Below are 22,409 nucleotides of genomic sequence, written 5' to 3'. Positions count from 1 at the left end.
CAGTATGTGAGGCTGTGGGTGCATGACCCTTGCTTCTGCATTATGAGATCCAGAAAGCAGGGCAGGAGCTGAGGAGGGCATAGAGACATCCATTGCAGGAGCAGGAATCAATGCTGACACCCAAGTCGGAGCTACTAGGGTCAGTCTGGCTCCTTCTAGGCTGGCCTTCTCCAGAACTCTTAGTATAAGCACCATAGGAGGGAACATGTAAAACAGGGGCCCCCTCCAACCAATTAGGAAGGCATAGCCCAGGTAGTCCGGCTCTGGAGCAGTAATAGCGACATTTTATGTTGTTGTAGGTAGTCAACAGATCTATGGTGGGAGAAACCCATTGTTGGAATACGTGCCGGAGAACATCCAAGCAGAGTTCCCATTCATGATCCAGGGTGAAGCGTCTACTCAGGGCATCTGCTGCAAGTTGTTGACTCCTGGTAAGTATGAAGCTGCTAGCATTATCCCATTCCGGATGCACCAGTTCCACAGGTGAACTTTCTCTGCACAAAGGGAATGTGAGTGAGCACCGCCCTGAAGATTAATGTAACACACTGTGGCCACGTTGTCTGTAAATATTCTTACCGTAGAATTGTGGATACGAGGGAGGAAGTGTTTGCATGCACTGAACACTTTTCTGAGTTCCAGGAGATTTATATTCAGGGATGGCCCGTGAGGAGACCAGCAACCCCGAATTGAAACTCCTTCCATAAGGGCTCCCCTCCCCAGTAGGGATGTGTTTATGGTTATAAGGGAGGAAGGTTGAGGTTGGTGAAAGGTTATGCCTGATAGGAGATTGTCTTGTATCGTCCACCCATGTAACAACTCTAGAATGTTGGGTGGAGGTGTCACTAATTGGTGAATGTTGTGCTTTGTAGGCATGTAAATGGTTGCTATCTAATGTTGTATGCATCAAGAGTGCAGGTGGATATGTTGCACAACATACGTGGTGGCTGCCATATGGTCCATCAGTTGTAAGCATGTAAAGATTTGAACAATTGGGCTGTATGAGATGGTATGGATGACAGATTGGATAGTTTCGAACCATTGGAGAGGGAGATATGCCCAAGCAGTGACAGAGTTCAGACAAGCCCCAATGAACTCCAGATTTTGTGTGGGCTCCATAACCAACTTCTGGTTGTTTTTAATGAGACCAAGTGACTTAAAGGTCCTGTTGGCGACTTGTATCATAGTCAGGGTGTCTGCGCTCCATTGGCCTTTCAACAGGCAGTGGTCTAGGTAGGGAAATATAACATCGAGTTGCTGAAGGTATGCTGTAACCACTGACAGGGTCTTTGAGAATACTCCGGGGGCTGTGGACAGGCCACAGAGTAGCACTCTGTACTGAGAATGATCATCGTCCACAGTAAAATGGAGAAAGCGTCTGTGGGCAGGATGGATAGTTATATGGAAATAGGCATCCTGAAGGCTGAGGGCCACAAACCAATCGCCGTCGTCTATTGCAGGAATTATGGAAGCTAGGGTGACCATCTTGAAGCTCTGTTTGCGAAGATAGTGATTCAGATTTTTGAAGGTCTAATATTGGTCTCCATCCACTGATTTTCTTCTGGGTAAGGACGTATCGAGAATAAAACCCTCTTCCCCTGAATTTGTCTCACACGCTCTCCTATGCAGAGGAGGTGATTGACCTCTCGTTTTAGAATGAGCTCATGAGAGAGGTCCCTAAAAAGGGAAGGGTAGGAGGGGTAGCAGGGGGAATAGCATGGAGGGGAATGGCGTATCCTGACCGGACTATTTCCAGCACCCATCTGTCTGTTGTAATTTTGGACCTTTGGTTGTAGTAAGGTCTTAGAGGGTGATGAAAAATGCACAACAGGAAATGGGGGTGATGTAAGTGTTCTTGCTATGAGTGAGCCCTCGTTGGTTTTGACTCTAAGCTGCTCCCTTCTATGATCAGGAATCTATTTAATACAGGTGGATATTTGCTCTAATATATGGTGCATGTATTTCACCAGCAGTGCTGTATAATTTGCCATAGGCAGCTGAAGGGAAGGAAAGGAGTAGGATTTTCTACCAGTGTTGTCTAGCCACTTCCACCGCCCATCAGGAGGAGCGGATTTAGTTAAAAGCTGTTTAGCTCTCTGGCTAGCAGCATCCACTACGAGGGAATTAGTGGGTGGGTGGGGGGCCCATGTAAAAAGGAACTCTGCACCCTGAGGGATGACATTTTTCTTGTCTGCCCTCTTGCCCACTGGTGAAACAGTGGCTGGTGTCCACCACACATGGTTGGCCAGATCCATGGGCAGCGCTAATTTTACTGAAGGTGAAGCATGAGGTATGCTGGCCAGCTTATGCTAAATATCGGGCTAAGACACTAATGGATTTTATATCATGTCAGGCACCCTTTAAAAAAAGTCGTGAAATAGTTTGGAATCACCACCTGTGGAGGGAGGCAGTGGCATTAGCATATCCTCTCAAGAGAAAAGCTACAATCTAGCATGTGATGAGTCACTGGAATCATCATCACTGAGGGACAGGTCTGACTCAGTCTGAGTTTCAGACATCCCAAGCTGTAACCCAAGAGTGCTTTGAAAGGGGCTGGGCAGTATGTTGGCATTGTTGAGTCTGCTGGTGGGACCTGAGAGGTGCCCACACATCCCCGTAGAGCCAAGCAGGAGTAACTGGCCAGGGACTCACTGAGGAATCATCTATGTCTGGCAAGTCTCTCTTGTAGGGGTAGACCGCCTAGGTGGGACAGCAGTCGACAGACACCACTGCCTCCTCACTATATAGGAAAGGTGCAGGAGCTGTCATATTTTACAGGGACAGCCTAACCATAGTTGGCAAAGCATCAATACCAAAAAGAGAGGCAGAGGATACAGAGGTTGCCTGGAACTGGTCCCATGAGATAAAAGGGTATGAGGGAAGCACAGGTTACGGCTGTGACCCTTTACCATATCGTGCTGTGGGGCAGGCACACACACTGACAGGGTCAAGCATGGGGGTCTGTTCGACCTGATATTTTTCCAAGTGCCAGAGCACGGTGCTTGTGCCAGAGATGCCATGGCTTTAGATTTTTGAGCTATATTGAACTTCTTTGGGTCTTACAGCCAGGTCTTGCGACCCTCAGGGCACCGGACAGGGCAACCCCAGCAAGCTCTTGCCCAGAATCCCCACAGGGGATGGATGGGGCTTGTAATGGGATCGCCTTTGCTTAGGGGAGGGGGGGATTCCCTATTAACATCTGCATTTGCTCTTTCCAGTTGTTTAGAGGATGCAGAGCGAGTAGCTGGAGTAGCAGCAGCTGTTTGACATCATCCTTGTGTAAAATAAACAGTAAACACAGAAGCAGTAAGTCATGAGGCGCAAAACTGCTGTACTCTGTTACACGCTGACACAGACTAGAGCTCATTTAAGAATGCTCCCTGTCCTCAGCGAGCCCTGCACAGGCAGATAAAAGTTCTAGCCTGTTAAAATAGGCAGACAAGAGCTGCTATAAGCCTGTGGTGTAACAAAAGCAGAGGAAGCGGGATGAGGTGATTGGTGTGAAGCAGTTCCCTGAGGTAAGAAGTAAGGAAAACATAAGCACCCTCCTAGCATGTAGTGGAAAAGCCTCTGCCTGGCTTCCCACCCAGTGAAAGCGACAGGGAAGGAGTTCTGCTTGTCAGCAGCACCGCTGTGTTTTAAAAAAAAAAAAAAAAAAAAAAAAAAAAAAGATTTGTTTCTTTCTTCCTGTGGACTAGTTTAGGCCAGGTGACTAAAGGTTAAAGCTGAGGTAAAGGTTGAAGGGGAAGGCTAAGAAAGGCGCTGAGGTAAGGAAATGCAGAGCAGCTGCTCTATGTGACTTAAGCCGGCGGCCATGAGAGAAGAACTGAGGGGGCAGTTGGCCGTGCACACAGAGGGAGAGTTCCAACCGTCACGTGTCCGTGTTATGCATACATAGCCAGCTGCCGAGACACTGCTACTAAGACCATGGGTACAGCACCCACAGGGAAACTACTCAAAGAAGGACGACATCTACTCTAACAAGGGCCTCAGTGCTGAATCAGGCTACAAGGTTTGCTTGAGTAGGCAGTATTTAGTAGCATCTCAAACAATGTGAGTAGGCACTCTTTAGTAGTACCGATTCCTGCCTTGACGGCTGCATGAGAAATGCCAAGCCATTGTTTCTTAAATTGTTCTCCCATGACTATCAATTGTCTCTCACAGGTTTCCAGATATTTGGCAGAGCTGAGCCTATCACAGTGGTGAAGGAGTAAACAGTTTTCAACCAGTAATACTTCCAGGACTAGATTATAGCTAAGGAGGCTTTTAGAATGTCTATAAGTTTTCTGATCATATAAGTAAAACACCATCTTCCCCTCTCTTATCTATAAAGATAAATCCCTCCAAGTCAGCAATGAGCGATTTCAGCAAGCCAGTGTGGGGAAATTCATACTTCAGTTGTGTTATATCTGAGGTTAGTGACAGATGACTTCATTTTGGGGCTACCAACCTAACACCAAAAATGAAAGAAAATGGAGAGCAATTCAGTGACTTTTGTTCCTTCAGTAGACTGGTGATAGGTGGTAGTGTTTTTCCACACAAAAGGATACATAAAGGCCACTTGGGTTTCACCGGACCACTAGTCAGAAAACCAGACTGATCACATCTCTATCAACAGATCGTTCAGAAAACCCATGCAAGACGTCTGTGCTAGAAAAGGAGGGGATGTAGGTTCAGACCAACATTTGGTCACAGTAAAACTCAAGTTCAAGCTCAAGATGTACACCACAAAATCTACCAAACCAGGACTGAGATTCAACATGGAGCAGCTGAAGGACATGGAGAAAAGAACCAGTTTCCAAGTGGAGCTGTCCAACAGATATGCACTCCTGGCAAACCTCATCCCGAAAGATATTGTAGAACAAATTTGGGAACATACCAAATAGAGATGGAAAGAAACCTGCGATAAAACATTGGGGAAGGAGGACAAGGTGTCAAAGAATGGATCACAACAGAAACTCAGAAAAGTGAATGAACGAAAGAACACAAAAACAGCAGTCAAAAAGAGCAAAACAAGCACAGCCAAGATGGAAGCTCAGAGACTGTATTCAGAAGCCAACAAAAGTTAAAAAGGCTGTAAAACAGGAAAAGAAGAATTCTGTGGAAAACCTGAACAATTCTGTGGAAGCTGAACAAGCTGCAGGACAGAGAAACTTGAAAGAGCTGTTTGACATCACACGGAAGCTAGCTGGGTCATGGAGTACAGTAGCTCAGCCAGTACAGGATAAGGAGGGATGTGCGCTAAATGCAAGTGAGCATATTCGTAGATGGAAGGAACACTTAGAAGAGTTACTGAACCATTCTGCCCACATGGAACCTCCAGAGTTACCACCTACAAACTGCTGCAACTTAACAGCAGCGGATCTACCAAAGAAGAAACCAGAAAAACCATTACCCATATGAAAAGTGGAAAAGCATCTGGTACAGACGACATCCCCGCAGAAACAATCAAGGATAGTAGTGAGACAGTCAACATGATATATAATCTGTTTGGGAAAATTTGGAACACTGAAGAGATCCCACAAGACTGGAAACATGGCTATCTAGCTTCCAAAGAAAGGCAACCTGAAGGAATGTAAGAACTGGATTCAATAGGATTCTCTTGGAGAGAATGAAGATAGAAATCCATAAACAGCTCAGGAAAGAACAGGCTGGCTTATGAAGTGAGAGATTTTGTACTGACCAAATAGCAATTCTCAGAGTGATCACAGAACAGTTGCCCAAGAACTCCTGGCTTTACATAACCTTCACAGACTTTGAAAAAAGCCGTTGACAGCGTCGATAAACACACATTGTGAAAACTGCTGCAACATCACGGCATCCCATTCAAAATTATTAACTTGATTTGTTCAACATATGAACCCTTGATGTGCCAAGTTGGTCACTTTTCTTGTTCTTGATTACAATGGATTGGATTATGAACAGGACAACAGATGGTCACCAACAAGGCATTCAATGGACACTTTTCAAACAGCTAGAGGACATTGAGTTTGCTGATGTTGCCCTCCTTTCACACCAACATGAAAGCATGAAGGAAAAGGTCACAACACTAGACAAGACTGCCTCAGTGACTGGACTGAGCATTAGCAAGGGAAAGACCAAGACAATGAGCATCAACCAGTCCAATACCATCATCACCACACTGGGAGGGGATGACCTAGAAGATGTGGGTGGTTCACCTACTTGGAGTATTATGGGAATAGATGAAGGAACAGATAAGAATATCAATGCCAGAACAGGGAAAGCAACAGCTTTTGTATTCAAGACTCTGTCTCATAAGAGTTCACAAATAATAACTGCAAAGAAGAAACTGTGGCTCTTCAACACAACTGTGAACTATGCTTTCATGAGGATGCAAGACCTGGTGTACTAAAAAGTCTTCAAATCACAAGCTACAGACATTCATAAATAGATGCCCGAGGTACATCCTTCACAGCAAATGGCAAGACTTTGTCACAGATGAGGAGCTTTGGAACAGAGCAGGACAAGAACCATTTGATGATCACATCAAAAGGAGAAAGTGGGGGTGGCTAGGCCACACAATCAGAAAACCATCATCCAGCGTAGTCCATCAAGCTCTCACATAGAATCCGTAAGGCAAATACAAAAGAGGAAGAACTTGGACTAGGTGGAGGTCTACTGAGATTGAAGGACAACGGGGTACTCCTGGAGCCAACTATAATTTTTGTCCCAAAATAGAATGAGGTGGAAGAGACTTATAGATGACCTATGCTCCATGCAGAGTGTAAGGGTTAATTAGTAGTAGTACCTAACACCTTTCATTAGCATAAAATTCACTGATAACTGTAATTTTACAAAACACTATTTTGTGACATGTCAGAGTACAATCCAGACTAATGAACAGCTGTGTCACTCCTGCCGTGCAACCTTGGGTGCCTTTTAACCATGCTTTTCAAAACTGGTAAGGCTTTCTTCAATGCTGTCTCATTCTCAGTATGCAAAACACAGTTTGTCCAAACTGATAGTTCCTTGAATCAAGGTAGAGACTGGTGACTCTGGGATTTATCCCCCTTTTCTCCCTCCTATCATATCCATTTTATATTTCTATTCCTCATTTTCTTGGGCCTCTGTTTCTTCAGATACACAGCAATTGTTTCTCTTTTCTTTTGGCTTGCTAGCTTCTAGGGCTTGTTGCATGAATGATTTTTGTTTTACATTCAGGTCCATGGCTTGTTTAGGGCCAGCTGCTTCTCTCCCTCAGCTCCCAGTGTTCAACAGATGGAGCTTCCTGCTCCTTCAGTCTCATCTCTATTTGCCACTTTTATTTGTCCAAATCTAGCTTTTCAGTTTTGCTTGTGCTCATATTTATTTTACATTGGATTAGTTAAACAGTGTTTAAACTGTCTGAATAACTATTTGAAAACAAACTGTCATGTTTCTTTAAAATACCTATAGGCAGTGTCTACACTAGCCAAAAACTTCCAAATGGCCATTTCGAAGTTTACTAATGAAGCACTGAAATACATATTCAGTGCCTCATTAGCATGCGGGCAGCCGCGGCACTTCGAAATTGAGGCGGCTTGTCCAGACCGGGCTCCTTTTCAAAAGGACCCCAGCTACTTCAAAGTCCCCTTACTTCTATGCGCAGATAGGAATAAGGGAACTTCGAAGTAGCTGGGGTCCTTCCGAAAAGGAGCCCGGTCTGGACGAGCCGCGTGGTGGCGAGCCACATCAATTTCAAAGGGCTGCGGCCGCCCGCATACTAATGAGGCGCTGAATATGTATTTCAGCGCTTCATTAGTAAACTTCGAAATGGCCATTTGCGTGGCTATTTCAAAGTTTTTGGCTGGTGCAGACGTAGTCATAGTGTCCAGAATAGGTCTAGGCAAGGAACAGAATACATAATTCTGTGAGAAAATCTGGGAATGGGGTTGTGTTGCAGTCATTTTGCAGTATCACATGAGTCTAGAAATAGCCAAAGGGTAACCCAAGTGTGGCTGGAAGGCTGCAGTTACAAACAAGCAATTCAGGTGAAGCTTGCAAGCTCAAGTGCTATATGTGAGAGGCCCACGTGGGAGCTATGTCAAGCAAGGAACTGAAAGGCACCCTAGATTGCATGGCAGAGGTGACAGTGGACTGGACAGTAACCTGGCATGACAAAATCATGCTCTATGAATAGAACTTATAAAGCAACAATGGAAGTGAAGAACTGATGTCAGAAATAACTTGAAAAAAAGATAGTTAACTCATTTTATGCTACAGCAACATTTTTCCCTTCTGTTTTATATTTTAAATCTGGAAGTGCCGCAATTATATAAGCATTAATAAATAGGAAGCTAAAATGCTTTGATACTGACAACTAGTACACAATCTGAAAAGCAATTTTTGTAGACACCTTACAGGCAACATATCAATTCCCATGCAACAGTCTACCTGCAGACACTAAAAGCTAAGCTGCTATTTATGGTGAAACCCTCGAGCCCCATCCACTATTATCCAACTATAAAATGGTATGTGTGTACTTGTGACAGTCCGTCAGTGTAAATAAGCAGAGAGCAATCAATCAGTCATTAAGCAGACATCTTTCGCTTGGAAAAGAGTGAAACTAATTTCTACCTAACAAGACACTCTTATTATTTTGCTACTTATTGAAAGTACATCTCTCTACTTAATGAAGTCTACATTTGAAAAAGAAACTAAGGAGGTAGTATGCAGCATTCAGATTTACTTAAGAATTGAGATTTATCAGCTTTTGGAAAACAGGTATGGTCATTAAGTTACATTAGAAGTTCATTGTCTGTCTTCCGGTCAGTATAAGAAGGGATCTCAATAGATGGTATTCTGGTAAATGAATAATCCTGGAACCGTCATTATAACAACATTAAAACTGGTATTCCAAAGGGAGCCAGAGGTTGAAAAAATACCACTAATACAGATTTTCCTTCACCTTAATTTTCTTTTTTTATTTTCATAAGTCAAATGTGTCAATATATTGGTATTCCTAAATCATCCATTTTAATTCGCATGTATATCTTCACTGTTCTCAGTTATATTTCAAAATCTCTTTGGAATACTAATTTCATCTTTATAGGTTTCTTCAACTTTTTTTTTTTTTTAAATTCCACCCTATTTCCCTGAAATCGTTTCTCAAGACAGTTGCTGATGTAAAGTTTAATATAAAATATTTAGTCACAAAATAGTATTGCTCTTGTATGCACATTGTGGCAAGAATCATTTTTTTCCAATAAAAACTATACCATCTTCCATAAAATCCTACACATATTTAAGATTTGTGATGCAGAACAAAATTACACAGGGTGAAACAGGTACCAGCACAACAGTGAGATTATATTACATCAAAAAAATTTTAATGGTCCCAAATATATACTCAACAACTAAGCATACACTCAGGGGGCAAAATAAAATAAAATAAAATAAAATAAAATTATGACACAAAAAGTGACCACATCTAGAATTCCACTCAATCTTTAATCAAGAAGGGACAAACAAATCCCCTGCCTCCAAAAAAAATTCTGCAGTTTAAAGGGCAAAAGGGAACAGATAAAAAAAGAGGAAACTTTTATATTCAGGCCTTCCCCCATAGAGGTTTTTAAAACCTGCTGCAGCTTGACTAAAATGTTCAGAATGTATGATTTGAAAGGCAGGTCTCTTTATACAAAGAAACTGCTGGCATTCTTAGTGAAGTATGGCAAGACAGCCTTTTCTTCAAAAGTCTCACATTGTCCAAGAAAGCATATTCTGATTGTAGTAACTGACCAGCCAATCCAGAGTTCCACAAACAAAACTCCTGCCCCGTTGGCTTTTTTATTTTTTCCATTTCCTTCCCTGAGAAAAGGGCAATGTGTGGTCCAAGCTGGAGAGCTCAAAGGCATAAGTCTTCCCCTTAAATGTAGTATTTTCCCCTTCTTCTGCTCCTTTGAATTGGCACTTGATTAGCAGAAATCCATTTGTATAGGTTGATCTGTGTCTCACACAGTAATTCACAAAAGATTGCTGCTTTGTTGTATATTATTTTTAATTTGAAAAATTAGCAGTTTGTTTTTTCCTTCCCCAACTGGAACTGATGCTGGGAGCCATTATGATGACTCAAGTTTTGCTTTCTTTGACAAAGGTAGAGTTTCTTCTTTATCTTCATCTTCATCGTCCTCTTCATCATCATCAGGATAATCTACAAGCCCTACTAGGCCTCCCTGTCAAGAAACACAAATAATAAATCACACTCAAAATAATCAACTACTGCTCAATCCCAGAGATTTCAGAAAATATTACCACAAAAATATAGATAAGTCTGAAGTTTTATTAAAATGGTAATAATAAAAAAAAATCTCCAACATGCACAAAAGTAGTCTTTTGGAAATGCTAAGTACAAAAGTCCAAATAGAGTCCTACCCCTCTATACACTCCTACCTATGGGGATAATTTGGGTAAAAATTAAAGAAAATTAAAACTACTTAGTAGAAAATTGTCATTGCAGCTCTATCTGTACAAAGATGGAAATTTCCTTTACCTAATATAGTTGACTGGACTGCAGCAATGAGCGATCTGGCAGAACTTCAGAGACAATATGGAACATCCTTCAAATTGAATTATCAATTAAGATAATTTTATAATATGGTCTCTTTCACTAACACTACTACACTAAGTAGCAATAGTAATTTTAAATGTTTATTATGTGCAAAATAAGTATTAATATAATGAAGATTACAAAATTTAAACAATTTTAGGAAATTCAAAATGAGAAGCATCTCTAGAAACATTAATTAATCTATATTGCATATACTGACCAAAACAGTCTTATTCTACATTCCAATTGTACATAAATCTAGATCCATATTTTGGCACCAAAATAAGTGACTTGATCTCAGGCAGTGATGAACACCCACAATTCCCACTTATTAAGATGTTTTCAAATTTCTGGAATTTATTCAACATCTGACTATTAAGTGCTGTGGCATCAAACACCTCTGAAGATCAAGCACTTTGTTTAGGTGACTAACTTTAGACGATTCTGGACATTGCATATTGACGCATAAATCCACCATGTATACTCTATATACTCCCTATATACGATAGCATGTTATACAGCCTGATGTTTTATGTATTATCAGTATAAAATAATGTGAGCTAATAAATGTTACTAGAAAACTTAATTCCAATGTTATTTCTAATTAGCATATAAAAGAATAAACTACAGCACATTTAAAGCAAAATGTTCAGAATTCATAGACAGACTATTACATTAAACTAGGATGATACCTTGCACGATATAGTACAACAGTGGCTTTGGTCACAGATAACTCAACACACTGAACAATAATAGTGTAAACATAGCTTTTCCTAGTACTGTGGAACAGCTGATATTTAAAACAGTAAAAATATAACATGCAAGACTACGCAACTAGATTTACTGCTTGGGGAAAAAGAGTGGGACGGAGAAAGATGGGTTTTCAGGGTCAGGAAACCATCAAACTAAATATTGCAGTTAAGGTTCAATTTTGATTTGGCTTTTTAGCTTAAAAGAATTATTGTAAGAGCTGGGTTTATCCAGAATTAGAATAACTGGCATGCTCAATTAACCGGCACCTGTTCCAGTGGGGCAGGTGCCAATTGCTGTGGGACTGGGGTGGCCAGCTGCCCAGCTAGTGCCACAGGGCCATCTTTCTGGCCAGCACCGGTGGCAGCTGGGACCATAGGGCTGGAGGCAGCAGGGTTGGGGGCTGTGGCCTGCTGCCCAGTTGGGGCTGGCACAAGTGTCACCAGGGGCTGGCTGCCCAGCCACTGTAGACTGCAGTGGGGCCAGTGTGGATAATCCATACCCAAAAATCTGACTATTTTGACTGACAAACACCCTCAGTTCCTCAGATAATACCGCTTCTATTGCAAAAACCAAAAGCTAAGTGTACAGAATACCAAAAACCCAACGGCAGTATCATTTCCCTGAATACATAAAGGGGAGTTTTCTACATGCAGGAGACCTGTCATTCCAGAACACAATAGCTTCCTTTGGGGCAACATCCAACTCTCCCATCTTCCTCCACGTATTCAGTGATCCACGCACGCAGAAGGATGGAGAGATTTACAGTCACCTCTGTTCATGTTTTAATGACATCTAATTACACTTAATATAGGGAACATTGTAAAGGTGTCCAATCTCTAACTCTGCTCTGCTGTTACTGACAGCAGCAGAGCTACCAGATGCTGGTGAGGGAACAAAAGCCTCCAACTTGGATAGGGGAATCTGCTTGAGGGTACATCTATGCTTCTGGGAAGATCAACACAGTCAGCATCTACCTTCTGGAGTTCAATTTTGTGCCTTTGGTAAAGATACACAAAATTGATCTCTCTGGGGTCAAGAGTCGACACCTACATTCCATGCTATCGCATGGAGTAAGGGAGGTCAACCTAAGCGTACCAGAAGCTGGTCAGGGATTGGCAACCTACAGCTCTGGAGTGGCATGTGGCTCTTTAAGTAGCCATTTGCTGTCTGGGCGCTGCCACCACGGACTCAGCTTGCAGCTCCCTGCCCTTCCGCTGCTGAAATAAGGGAACTAAATTTTATTGGTTTAATGGCTGGCAGGGCGGATCTGGCCATTAAATCAATTACATTTAGTTCCATTATTTCAGTGGCAGCAGGGAGCCTCCCACACTGCAGGTTGGGGGAAGTGCTAAGTCTGCAAGAGAGCTGGGCGGGTGGGGGGGTGGCCGAGTCTACCCTGCTGAAGCCTTGCAGCACCACTAAGATGGTGGTGGCCACAGAGAAGAAGCTGGAGGAGCTTGTCGGCCAAGGTGGTTTAATACTAGGAATGTGGGGGTGGTTTGAGGCTAAGAAGGGATAAGCCTGGGGATGGCAGGGGACAGGTTTGTGGTATGGGGAGTAAAGTTTGGGGATAAGGGGGCAGATTTGGGGGCCGAGGTGGGTAAAGCCTGGATACAGGGGGCACATTTGCAGGCCAAGGGGGAGATAGCGCCTGAGAATGAGGGGGATGGAGGGCTGATGCAAGTATTGTTCCTTCCTACTTAAGAGCCTATGCCCAGGTGCAGCATTTTCTCTGTCTTCATTTGCTCTCCAATCCAGGGGTAAAGTTAAACTTTCTAACTAATACAAATCATTGTGTGCACGCTGTTCTTAAAACAGGGTTACAAAAAGTATGGTTTGATGTTATTTATTAATGACTGTCTCATAGTCACATGAATTGCAGCTCCTGAAGCATGGATTTTATAACTGAATCTGAAAAAAACGTTTCTTCTCACTATTTTGGTTGCAGACCTCAGGGATAGGTCTATACCAGGAAAATAAGCTGGATTTCTGATAAGTCAATTCTAGCTATGCAACAGTCGTAGATAAAATTGCTTATCTAAAATTGACATTTCCCTAGTACAGACTTAGCCTGAGACAGAGCTAAATTCCACAAATGCCTGACCATGGGTAGAACAAATCTGCTACCTACAGAAGAACTTGAACTACACATTTTAAAAGGGAATCTCACATTAGTCTTTTCAACAAGGATTCTCACCTGCAAGTGTACTATGACTAGTAGAAACATTTTTTTTCATAAGGGAGAATAAAAATGATATGGAGGTGGAGTAGAAGCAACCACACTAAAAAAAAAAAAAAGGGAATTTCCAGCTTGCACGTCCCTTGTTTGGCACGGTCAGGACCTGACAGGTCCCAAACAAGAGAATTTGCTAGACCAGGGTTGGTCCAGGGCTTCTGTCCCCAGACAGCTCTAAGCTCCTGGGACTGTTGTGGCCCCAGACAGGGCTCCAGCCCCTCTCTCCAACCACGGAGAGACTCTAGCTCCAATGCCCATCAGCTCCCAGCCTGCAAGGCATGGGGCTTTTGTTCCTGTGCTGCCATGACACAGGGGACGTGGGGGCTCCCAGGCTCCACGGTGCCTCGAGGTGAGAGGGGTGGGGTGAAGGGAAAGAGGGATTGGAGGGGGCCTCCAAGCAGGGCTCCTTCAACAGCCCGGTCAGGTACTCTCTTGTCCTGAAACATCAGTGGTCCAGTGAGATGAGAGAGTCCCAGATTTGAGAGATGCAACCTGTAGTGTAGGTTTTCTTAGTTCTGTATTAACATGAAGTTCTGTTCTCAATATATTATTTTCCCACTATGAAAACTGAGCTTGATAATACACAAGTTCAGTTAATATAATTTTATGACAAAATATAGTTAACTTCCTTTACAAATGCAGCATTGGACTTTCAAGTCTCCTTTTTAATGAATTTTTTTTTTATTTGTTCCACACCTGAAAATTGATAGCCAGTAAAAAAATTTCAAAGCAAGATTTAATAATCACGTGTTGGGGCATAGAGCAACTGTTCCCAAGACTATATGGCCACAGTTAATAAGATTTCTGGACACTGCTGTATGACTTACTACTAGGCACATATGGCGGTGTGCCGCAAAATTAGGTAATAGTTCCATTAAATCTTTCAACAGCAAATGACTTCTGCCCACCAATATTCCCATGCAGTCCAGTGAATTTTTATATATTTTACAAGAAAAGTAAATGAAAATGGAGCAAGGGCAACTGGTGGGGTGGGGACTACAACCCCCCTCCAATCCAGGTCCCACCTCTCCCTGCCCTTGCCCTACTCCCCCTCTACCTCCTTCCCCCAGCTGATGTGGCACAGGAGATTAATGGGGCCATGGGTATATCGCAGCAGTGAGTGAAGAGAAGCAACCATGGCCCCAGCTCACACTTCTCCCTCAACCCATTACTCCACTTCCTGGCAGTGAGTGCAAGGGCTGTCCTCTCCCGCCCCCCAAAACAACATGAAAAGGGAGCAGAGTGAGCCGTAGCAGTGCTGAGTGCAGGGGGTGGGGGAGGACCCCTGCTGCTAGCACTGGACCCCCCGGCCAATCCCCCAGGCCTGCCAGGGCAGTCAATTTCATTGGCAGGCCCCACTGGCTGCTGGCTGACCCCTTAAGCATGGGACCCTTGGCATTTGTGGGGCATATGCCCCATCACGCCTCTCACCCCGAGTTGCCCCTAAACGGAGAATATGTTAAATACTTCATACTTTAGATTTCTTTTTAAAAAAGAATTGTGCATAAGTTGTGCATGAAATGATTAAAAATACTCTTTTGTTTATATTAGGTCAAGGCTCTTCAAAAGTGTTAGACACCAGGAAGATTGTAAAGGACTTTACCAAAATGAGCTCATACTTGAACTACTGGAAAGAACTCAAATTTATGTTGGTAATCATAGGGGCTCAATTTGCTACTACAACAACAATTATTCACCAAAGGTAGCTGAAAAATACCTTGGTAGTAATAGCTGCCATCTGAGATGTGCTTTTAGAAACTGATCCCGGTGATCCTGGTGATCCTGGTGATCCTGGAGAGCCAGACAAGTTACTTGCAGATGACTGGCTGGTAATGTTAGTTTTTGTACCACTAGAGAAGGAAAGTTTGAAACTTGGGCTCTGACGACCTGAAAGATTAGTTTTCAGAAGGACCTCCTTTTCTTCACTCTCTTTCACTGCAGAAAAGAAGTATACTTTTGATTGACACATTTATTTACAGAAGTCAGTGGGGAGGGAGGGGAGCAGAAGTTTACTATTTTAATACAAAAGTTGCATCTGACTGCACTTGTATCTTGATGGAACAATATAAAAGTGTTCTTAATACTAATTTGCATTACTATAATACCTAGCATCCTCTGCAACCTCACTGGTGTACTATTTCAGTGCTAATATTTTTGAATGTACAAACAAGCTGACTAGATATACATTAAGTAAATAGTGTACAGATAACTTTTACATAGCTCAGATTTTTTATTTCAGCGCTTCAAGAAAAACAGGCAAATTCATTAAGAGAACATTATCTTGCACTTCTATGCCTTTAAAATAGATACTAATAAACATGGTTGAGTTCAGTTCCATACAGCAAGTTCAGAAACTAAAAAAATAAGGCATTACATGAAAAACAGGCAAACACTTTATTATGGTAGAACTAATACCTACTCAAAATATTGACAGAGAGATAGGCTTATGAGTCTGTATTCTACCAAAACAAAAAAGCAGTCCTGTAGCACTTTAAAGACTAACAAAATCATTTATTTATTTATTAGGTGATGAGCTTTCGTGGGACAGACCAACTTTTTCAGATCATAGCCTTACCAGACCAGGATCAATATATAAAGTACAGAGGTCCAAAAATTGTTATCAAGTTTGACAATTCAGAAAAAATTGTTATCAGGGTTGGCAAACCAGAAGAGCAGAGGGACAGAGTGTATGTGTGTGTCTGCAAGCGCGCACACGTGCACACACAAGTTAAGAGTTAGATAAAACACCAAAATATGTAGAAGTCCGTATAATGGGTCAGGCAATGGCTGTCCCTGTTCAAACCATGTGCTTGTGTGTCAAATTTGAATATGAATATTAGTTCTGAGCATTCCCTCTGTAGACAGTTGTTAAAGTCCCTTTTCAGTAGAACACAACTTTCAGATCTTTAACGGAATGGCCCACTCCATTAAAGTGCTGGAAGACAGGTTTGTGTATTTGGAGATTTTTGATGTCTGTTCTATGTCCATTCATTCTTTGTCAAAGACTGTTTTCAGTCTGTCCTATATACATGGTGTGTGGGCATTGTGGGCATATGATAGCATATATGATGTTAGCTGAGGAACAGGAGAACGTGCCCGTGATTCTGTAATTAACATGATTAGGTCCAGTGATGTTATCTCCAAAATAGATGTGTGTACAAAGTTGGCAATGGGGTTTGTTGCAAGGAAAAGTTCCAGGATTAGTATTATTGTGGTAGAGCCTGTGATTGCTAGTGAGAACACTCATAAGTTTTGGAGGTTGTCTATAGGAAAGAACAGGCCTGTCACCTGTGGCCTTCTGGAACGTGGCCTGCTTCTAGCTTCCATCCTGCATACACAACATGATCCATCGTTTACAGTCAAGCCCTAAGATAAAATTGCATCTCCTCTGATCCTACTGACAGAGACCAAAAACTACAAGATTTCTACCAAACATTCATAAACCTGAATTCATAAACCACCAGAAGTTAAAAAACAAAATTGACAAGGCCAGACAAATATCCAGAAACCAACTACTTCCAGACAGGCCCAAAACAGCCAACAACAGAACATCACTTGTCATTACGTACAGCCCCCAACTCAAACCCCTGCAATGCATCATTTAATACCTACAATCTATCTCAAATCATGATGCTACACTTCAGAAGGCCCTAGGTGACAGGCCTGTTCTTTCCTACAGACAACCTCCCAGCCTTATGAGGATTCTCACTAATAAGGACAGGCTATACCACAATACTACTAATCTTGGAACTTTTCTTTGCACCAAACCCTTGTGTCAACTTTTTCCACGTCTATTCTGGAGATAACATCACTGGACTTAACCACATTAATTACAGAATCAGGGGCACATTCTCCTGCTCCTCAACTAATATCATATGCCACCAATGCCCACACATTGTATATTGTATATAGAGGACAGACCAAAAATACCCTTCGACAAAGAATGAATGGACACAGAATAGACATCAAAAATCTCCAAATGCACAAAACCTGTCAGTCAGCACTTTAATAGAGTGGGCCATTCTGTTAAAGATTTGAAAGTTTGTGTTCTGCTAAAAAGGGACTTTAACAACCGTCTACAGAGGTATCCTCAGAACATTCATATTCAAAATTTGACACATTAACATGTGGTTTGAACAGGGACAGCAATTATCTGACCCATCATAAGGGCTCTTCTACATACTTTGATGTTTATCTAAATCTTAACTTCCCCACCTCATGCCCATGCACCCCACCCCCCTTCTGATTTGTCAACCTTGATAATTTTTGGACCTCTGTGCTTTATCTATTGAGTCTGTTCTGGTATGGCTATGATCTGAAAAAGTGGGTCTGTCCCATGAAAGCTCATCACCTAATAAATTATTTTGCTAGTCTTTAAAGTGCCACGACTGCTTTTTTTCTTCTACTCAAAATATAAGCTAAGTCTTTAATTTCAACTAGATACATGGTCATTTCCTCCCTAACACTTACATTTTTTTCTTTCCATGAATTTACTTATAGGGTCCATAATGTCATCTTCATTTTTAGTTTTGTCAGAGGGGGGTACTACTGCTTCACCATCTTCCATATCGTCATCATCACTATTAAACCACATTTCCTCCTCATCTTCTAGGGTTCTTGCATCTCTCCGGTATCTATGGTTTCTCAAGATGCTACGCATACTGTGGAACAAAAATTATAAGAATTTTGAGACCCAAGTGTCACACAATTTGGAGTTTACAAACAAAAATAATATTAAATAGAACAATATTTTAACTTTATTTACTTTATGTGAATTACATTAAGTGATCCAACAAATGAAGTTTTAAACCTCACATTCACACAATGGAGCGTGCGCGCGCACACACACACACACACACACACACACCCCTCCCCACTCTCTGCAGGAACTGTAAATCCTAAATTAAGAAACAGCCTTTGTGTTTTTAAATAAAATGCACTAATTGTACTAGTAAAATTACAGAGCACTGCCAGAACACTAATCCTTACGTGCCAAAATAAACCATGGACAAGACACCTGACCAGCCTCAGTTGTACACACACACATACATACACAGAAAGCAAGAGATATAGAGATGAAGTGCCTCCCAAATACATGTGGGGGAGGACCAGTAAGTGATGGAGGGCGGGAAAGAAAATATAAGCCTCAGTGTTCTCTCTAATTTTCCCCACGTGTGGAATGAATTTTCTTATGTGCACCAATATGGAGCTATTGGGGGAAAACAGTGCATACAACAAAATACATGTGGCAGAGGTGATGCTGAGGGCTTATGAATGTCAGAGGAGGGGCTCAGGGCTGGGGATGAGATGTTTGGGGTGCAGGCTACCTCACGGTTACAGTGTGGGGAGAGCAGCTCTCTCCCGCCACAGCAGCACCTGGGTGCAGGGGGAGAGGTGCCCTTCCATACCACAAAGGCTCCAGGGCTAAGGCTGCATGATAAGCACCTCTTACCTGGCTGCAGCAATTCAAACGCTCAGCTGGGTTGGGGGCAGAGCACCTCGTCACTGGCTGCAGCATGTCCAGAGCTGGGGGTGAGTCATCCCTCCCCTGCTGGAGTCCTGAATGCATATGTGGTGCTTAATAAGGTGCAGTGGGGCTGCCAGATTTAAGGAACATAGGCAGGGGAAGGGAGTTCTGGACACTCCTGCTAGAATGTCTTTTTTTTATGAATAAGAGTTGTCAACTCTCTCTAAATGTTAAACTTCTGGAATGGATAACACGCATAATTTTATTCAAATTTGTTCTCACAGTGTTCAAACACAAAGAATGTATTCAAAATACTCATCCTGAATCTGCAAACGTTTATTTAGATGAGAACATTGACTCATCTGTATAGCTAATTTTATTTAATGAGAATATGGTAGAAAATATTTGCCTGCAAAAACAGATGCAAGCCCTAAAAGGAACAGAAGCATCCTTGTGTAACTTCAAAGTAAGGTAGGAAAAAGCATGCCAGAAATCATGTATCATACTGTTTATAGCATGTGAGTACGATAGCCTAAGAGGATTATCTTTTACTTTTTGATATGCAGTGTGACAAAATGAAGTGCTCACTATGAATTTCTCTGGCAACTAAATTTCTCAGTGATGTGAAATATGAATCATCTTAAGATGTAGCACCAGAACTTACTAAACGAAAAATGATTTTCATATATAATTTTATGAAAAAAAATTCAGGAGATAAGCCAGGATAGAAAAATCTGTTGGATACTGCTGAAAAAATCTTAATTTTCAAGTGAATGAGCTTCAGATATTACCTCCAGTTACTATAACCTATTGGAAGTTAGAACAGAGAAATATTGCAAACTTAGACGCAGACTTCAGAAGGGATATCAGTTCAGCACTGACCAAGTGTTTGAGCAACACACATCTGGAAATTACACTGTTAACCAGATCTGTTCAGGAAGACCTGAACTGTAAACAGCAAAGGGTCTGAATTATTTCTGCCTCCTTCTGGGGCCTATACCCACACACCTATATCCTCAAAGACAATTTATCATGATTTAATGAACAGATTTACATGTATATTTACCTGTCAAGTTTGGGATTATCTTGTCTTTCCCTTTGTTGTTCAAATCGTAGTTTCAATCCTTTGAATGTCTGCACATAATCTACATCTTCCAGTGCTTTCCAGTAATTTTCAATTACGTGAGCTGTTAAAGATTTTATATCTTCCTATATGAAAAGTATAATAAAAAACAAAAGTGACTTTTTAATTCTTCAAAACAACTACTTTTATTATTACAATAAAAGATCCAACATGATGTCACAAAGATATAGAAGAAATGCAATATTCAGAAAATGCCTCCAGGATAACACCATACTAATTTATTCATTTAAAAACATCGTATATAAGAGTGCAGCTGAAACCTGGTACTTAACTTCTGATTAATTTGATAAGAGAACAGTTACAATTTTGCATTAATGTAGTCCTCTGAACTTAAAAAGCTTAAACAAGTCTACAAAGCCAATATAAAACCAATTAAAACAATTCTAAATAGACAAGACTCTAAAGCAATTTACACATTTTTACAAGCCAATTTTTAATATCAATACCTTTATTCTGGAGAGGGGGAAAGACGACAACCAAACACTACTAAACAAAGAAGGAAACAAACACATCTTTATGTGAGAAAGAAGAAAAAAGGGGAAAGAGTGATTTATTTCCTCACAAAAGGAGCTTTTGGCTCACATGCCAATCCACAGAACTTTCAAGGGACCAGTAAAAAGCCCGGGCCCTCTGGCTCTGCAGCTTCAAAACACCAATATCAGTCTCTTTACTTCCGGAAGTTTGACTCCATTGAACCTGTTCTACCAATTATGATGACGATCATCCCTAGCCTTCATTGCCCTGCGGCCCCATATAATGGGAGAATCCCCATCACAGAAAATTAATAAAGCTCCAGGATCTTTTATATTTATCAAGTAATTTCCAGAGACTATTAAAGGAAATGACTCACGTGGCTCTTGACTACCACCCTAACCCAACATCAGGCCACCCTCTCCTCTTAGGAATCTTAGTGAGGGATAGCATCTTGCCAGAGTCTGGGTGGATGTGGCAGATGGAGGAAACAGTTCTCTAGACCAGTGGTTCCCAAACTTTTCAGCATCATGTTCCCCTTTGATTTTTGAGAATCCCTCATGCCCCCCCACCTCTTCTTTACGACCATCCAACTCCCCTTTTAACAAAAAATTCAATTTGTAATTTAAAATATACACAAAAACTTATTTATGGGAGGGGCAGGGAACCAGTCACTGACCCACAGAAAAATAAGTCAGGGTGCTGGTGGGGGCCAGGGCAGCATACTTGGGGGGGTCTGGGTGAGGAGAGGGGACAGCTCAGCTGGTACCTGGGGGGTGCCACAGCTGCACACCAGGCCTGGGGTTTCAGGAACTGCATGCGCTTCTTCCCCTACCCAAACAGATATGGCTTTTCATGAAACACGCCAGCTGTCTGGGGAAGGGAAACAGCACATGTGCTTCCTTACATACTGGCTGTGGCATACAGCTGTGGGACTCCCCCTACCCCCCATGCTGCAAGAAGGTGGTGGTACCTTCATTTTTCGTGGTGGAACTCAAGCTCCAACTGCCAGTGACTCAATGGAGCTGCGCCACCCCAAGCCACACACCAACTGCCGGAGTCTTAGTCCTGTCCAGTTCTCCCCCGCTCCCCCAGGTGCAGCCCTGGGGTCCCCTTACCTCCTGCTGAACCTTGACCCCCGCTGGGCTGACACCAGCCCAGCCACAGGCTGTAAAGACTGGTTCCAGCCTTATGCTGGACATGGCCCTGGCCACGTGGGCACCAGCGCTGCCCCGAATGGGCTGCCAGCCACCCAAGCTCCATGCTGCCAGAGCCAGATGCTCAAACCCCACTAACCACTCACCCAAGCCCCTCCCTACCCCTCCCGCAAAGCCAGGCACTACCAGCCCCCCTGCCCCCCTTACCCCTTCCCCCAAGCCAGGCACCCCATGCCCCCATCAAACCCCATCCTTCTCCCGCCCCCCCCAGACACCAACCCACACCCACTTACCTTTGCAGAAGGCAGCTCCATGTGGGTCTTTGCCTGCTACCTCCTTTTTATAGTGGTTGCACTGGGTCACCCACATAAAAAGACAGGGGCTGCGAGCCAGAAGCAAGGGCTGGTTCTTTCTTGGGGTGAGGGGAAATGACGGGAGTGCAGACTGGGTTGCCTTGCATCCCTCCTGGAATTTCTTCATGACCCCTCCCCCCTGGGGGGTGCACCCCCTGGTTTGGGAAACCACATCACAGGCATCTGACTAGTTGCTTACTGCCCAGGTGAAAATCTTGGGAGCCATTTACATCATCAGGTAGATTAACACTTTTCTCCATATTATTCAAGCACAATTACCACAGT

The 22,409-nt window shown here is 42.6% G+C and overlaps 1 protein-coding gene across 2 annotated transcripts in view; it reads right to left on the bottom strand.

Moving 5' to 3' along the window:
- Positions 1-9,907: 9,907 nt before the first annotated feature.
- The window catches only part of PPP4R3A (protein phosphatase 4 regulatory subunit 3A), a 73,922-nt gene continuing 61,420 nt past the window's right edge, over positions 9,908-22,409 (bottom strand). For both annotated transcript variants that reach the window (XM_074996628.1, XM_074996629.1), the window contains 4 exons: positions 20,066-20,208; positions 18,003-18,193; positions 15,250-15,467; positions 9,908-10,169 (listed from right to left, as the gene is read on the bottom strand). In XM_074996628.1, coding sequence (XP_074852729.1) covers positions 10,056-10,169; positions 15,250-15,467; positions 18,003-18,193; positions 20,066-20,208 — 666 coding nt within the window. In that variant the 3' untranslated portion in view covers positions 9,908-10,055. The remainder of the gene's footprint in view (positions 10,170-15,249; positions 15,468-18,002; positions 18,194-20,065; positions 20,209-22,409) is intronic.

The sequence above is a fragment of the Carettochelys insculpta genome, chromosome 6, assembly GCF_033958435.1.
Source record: "Carettochelys insculpta isolate YL-2023 chromosome 6, ASM3395843v1, whole genome shotgun sequence".
NCBI classification, from domain to species: domain Eukaryota; kingdom Metazoa; phylum Chordata; order Testudines; family Carettochelyidae; genus Carettochelys; species Carettochelys insculpta.
The sequence above is the reverse complement of the archived record's forward strand: the minus strand, read 5'-3'. Positions and strand labels throughout refer to the sequence as shown.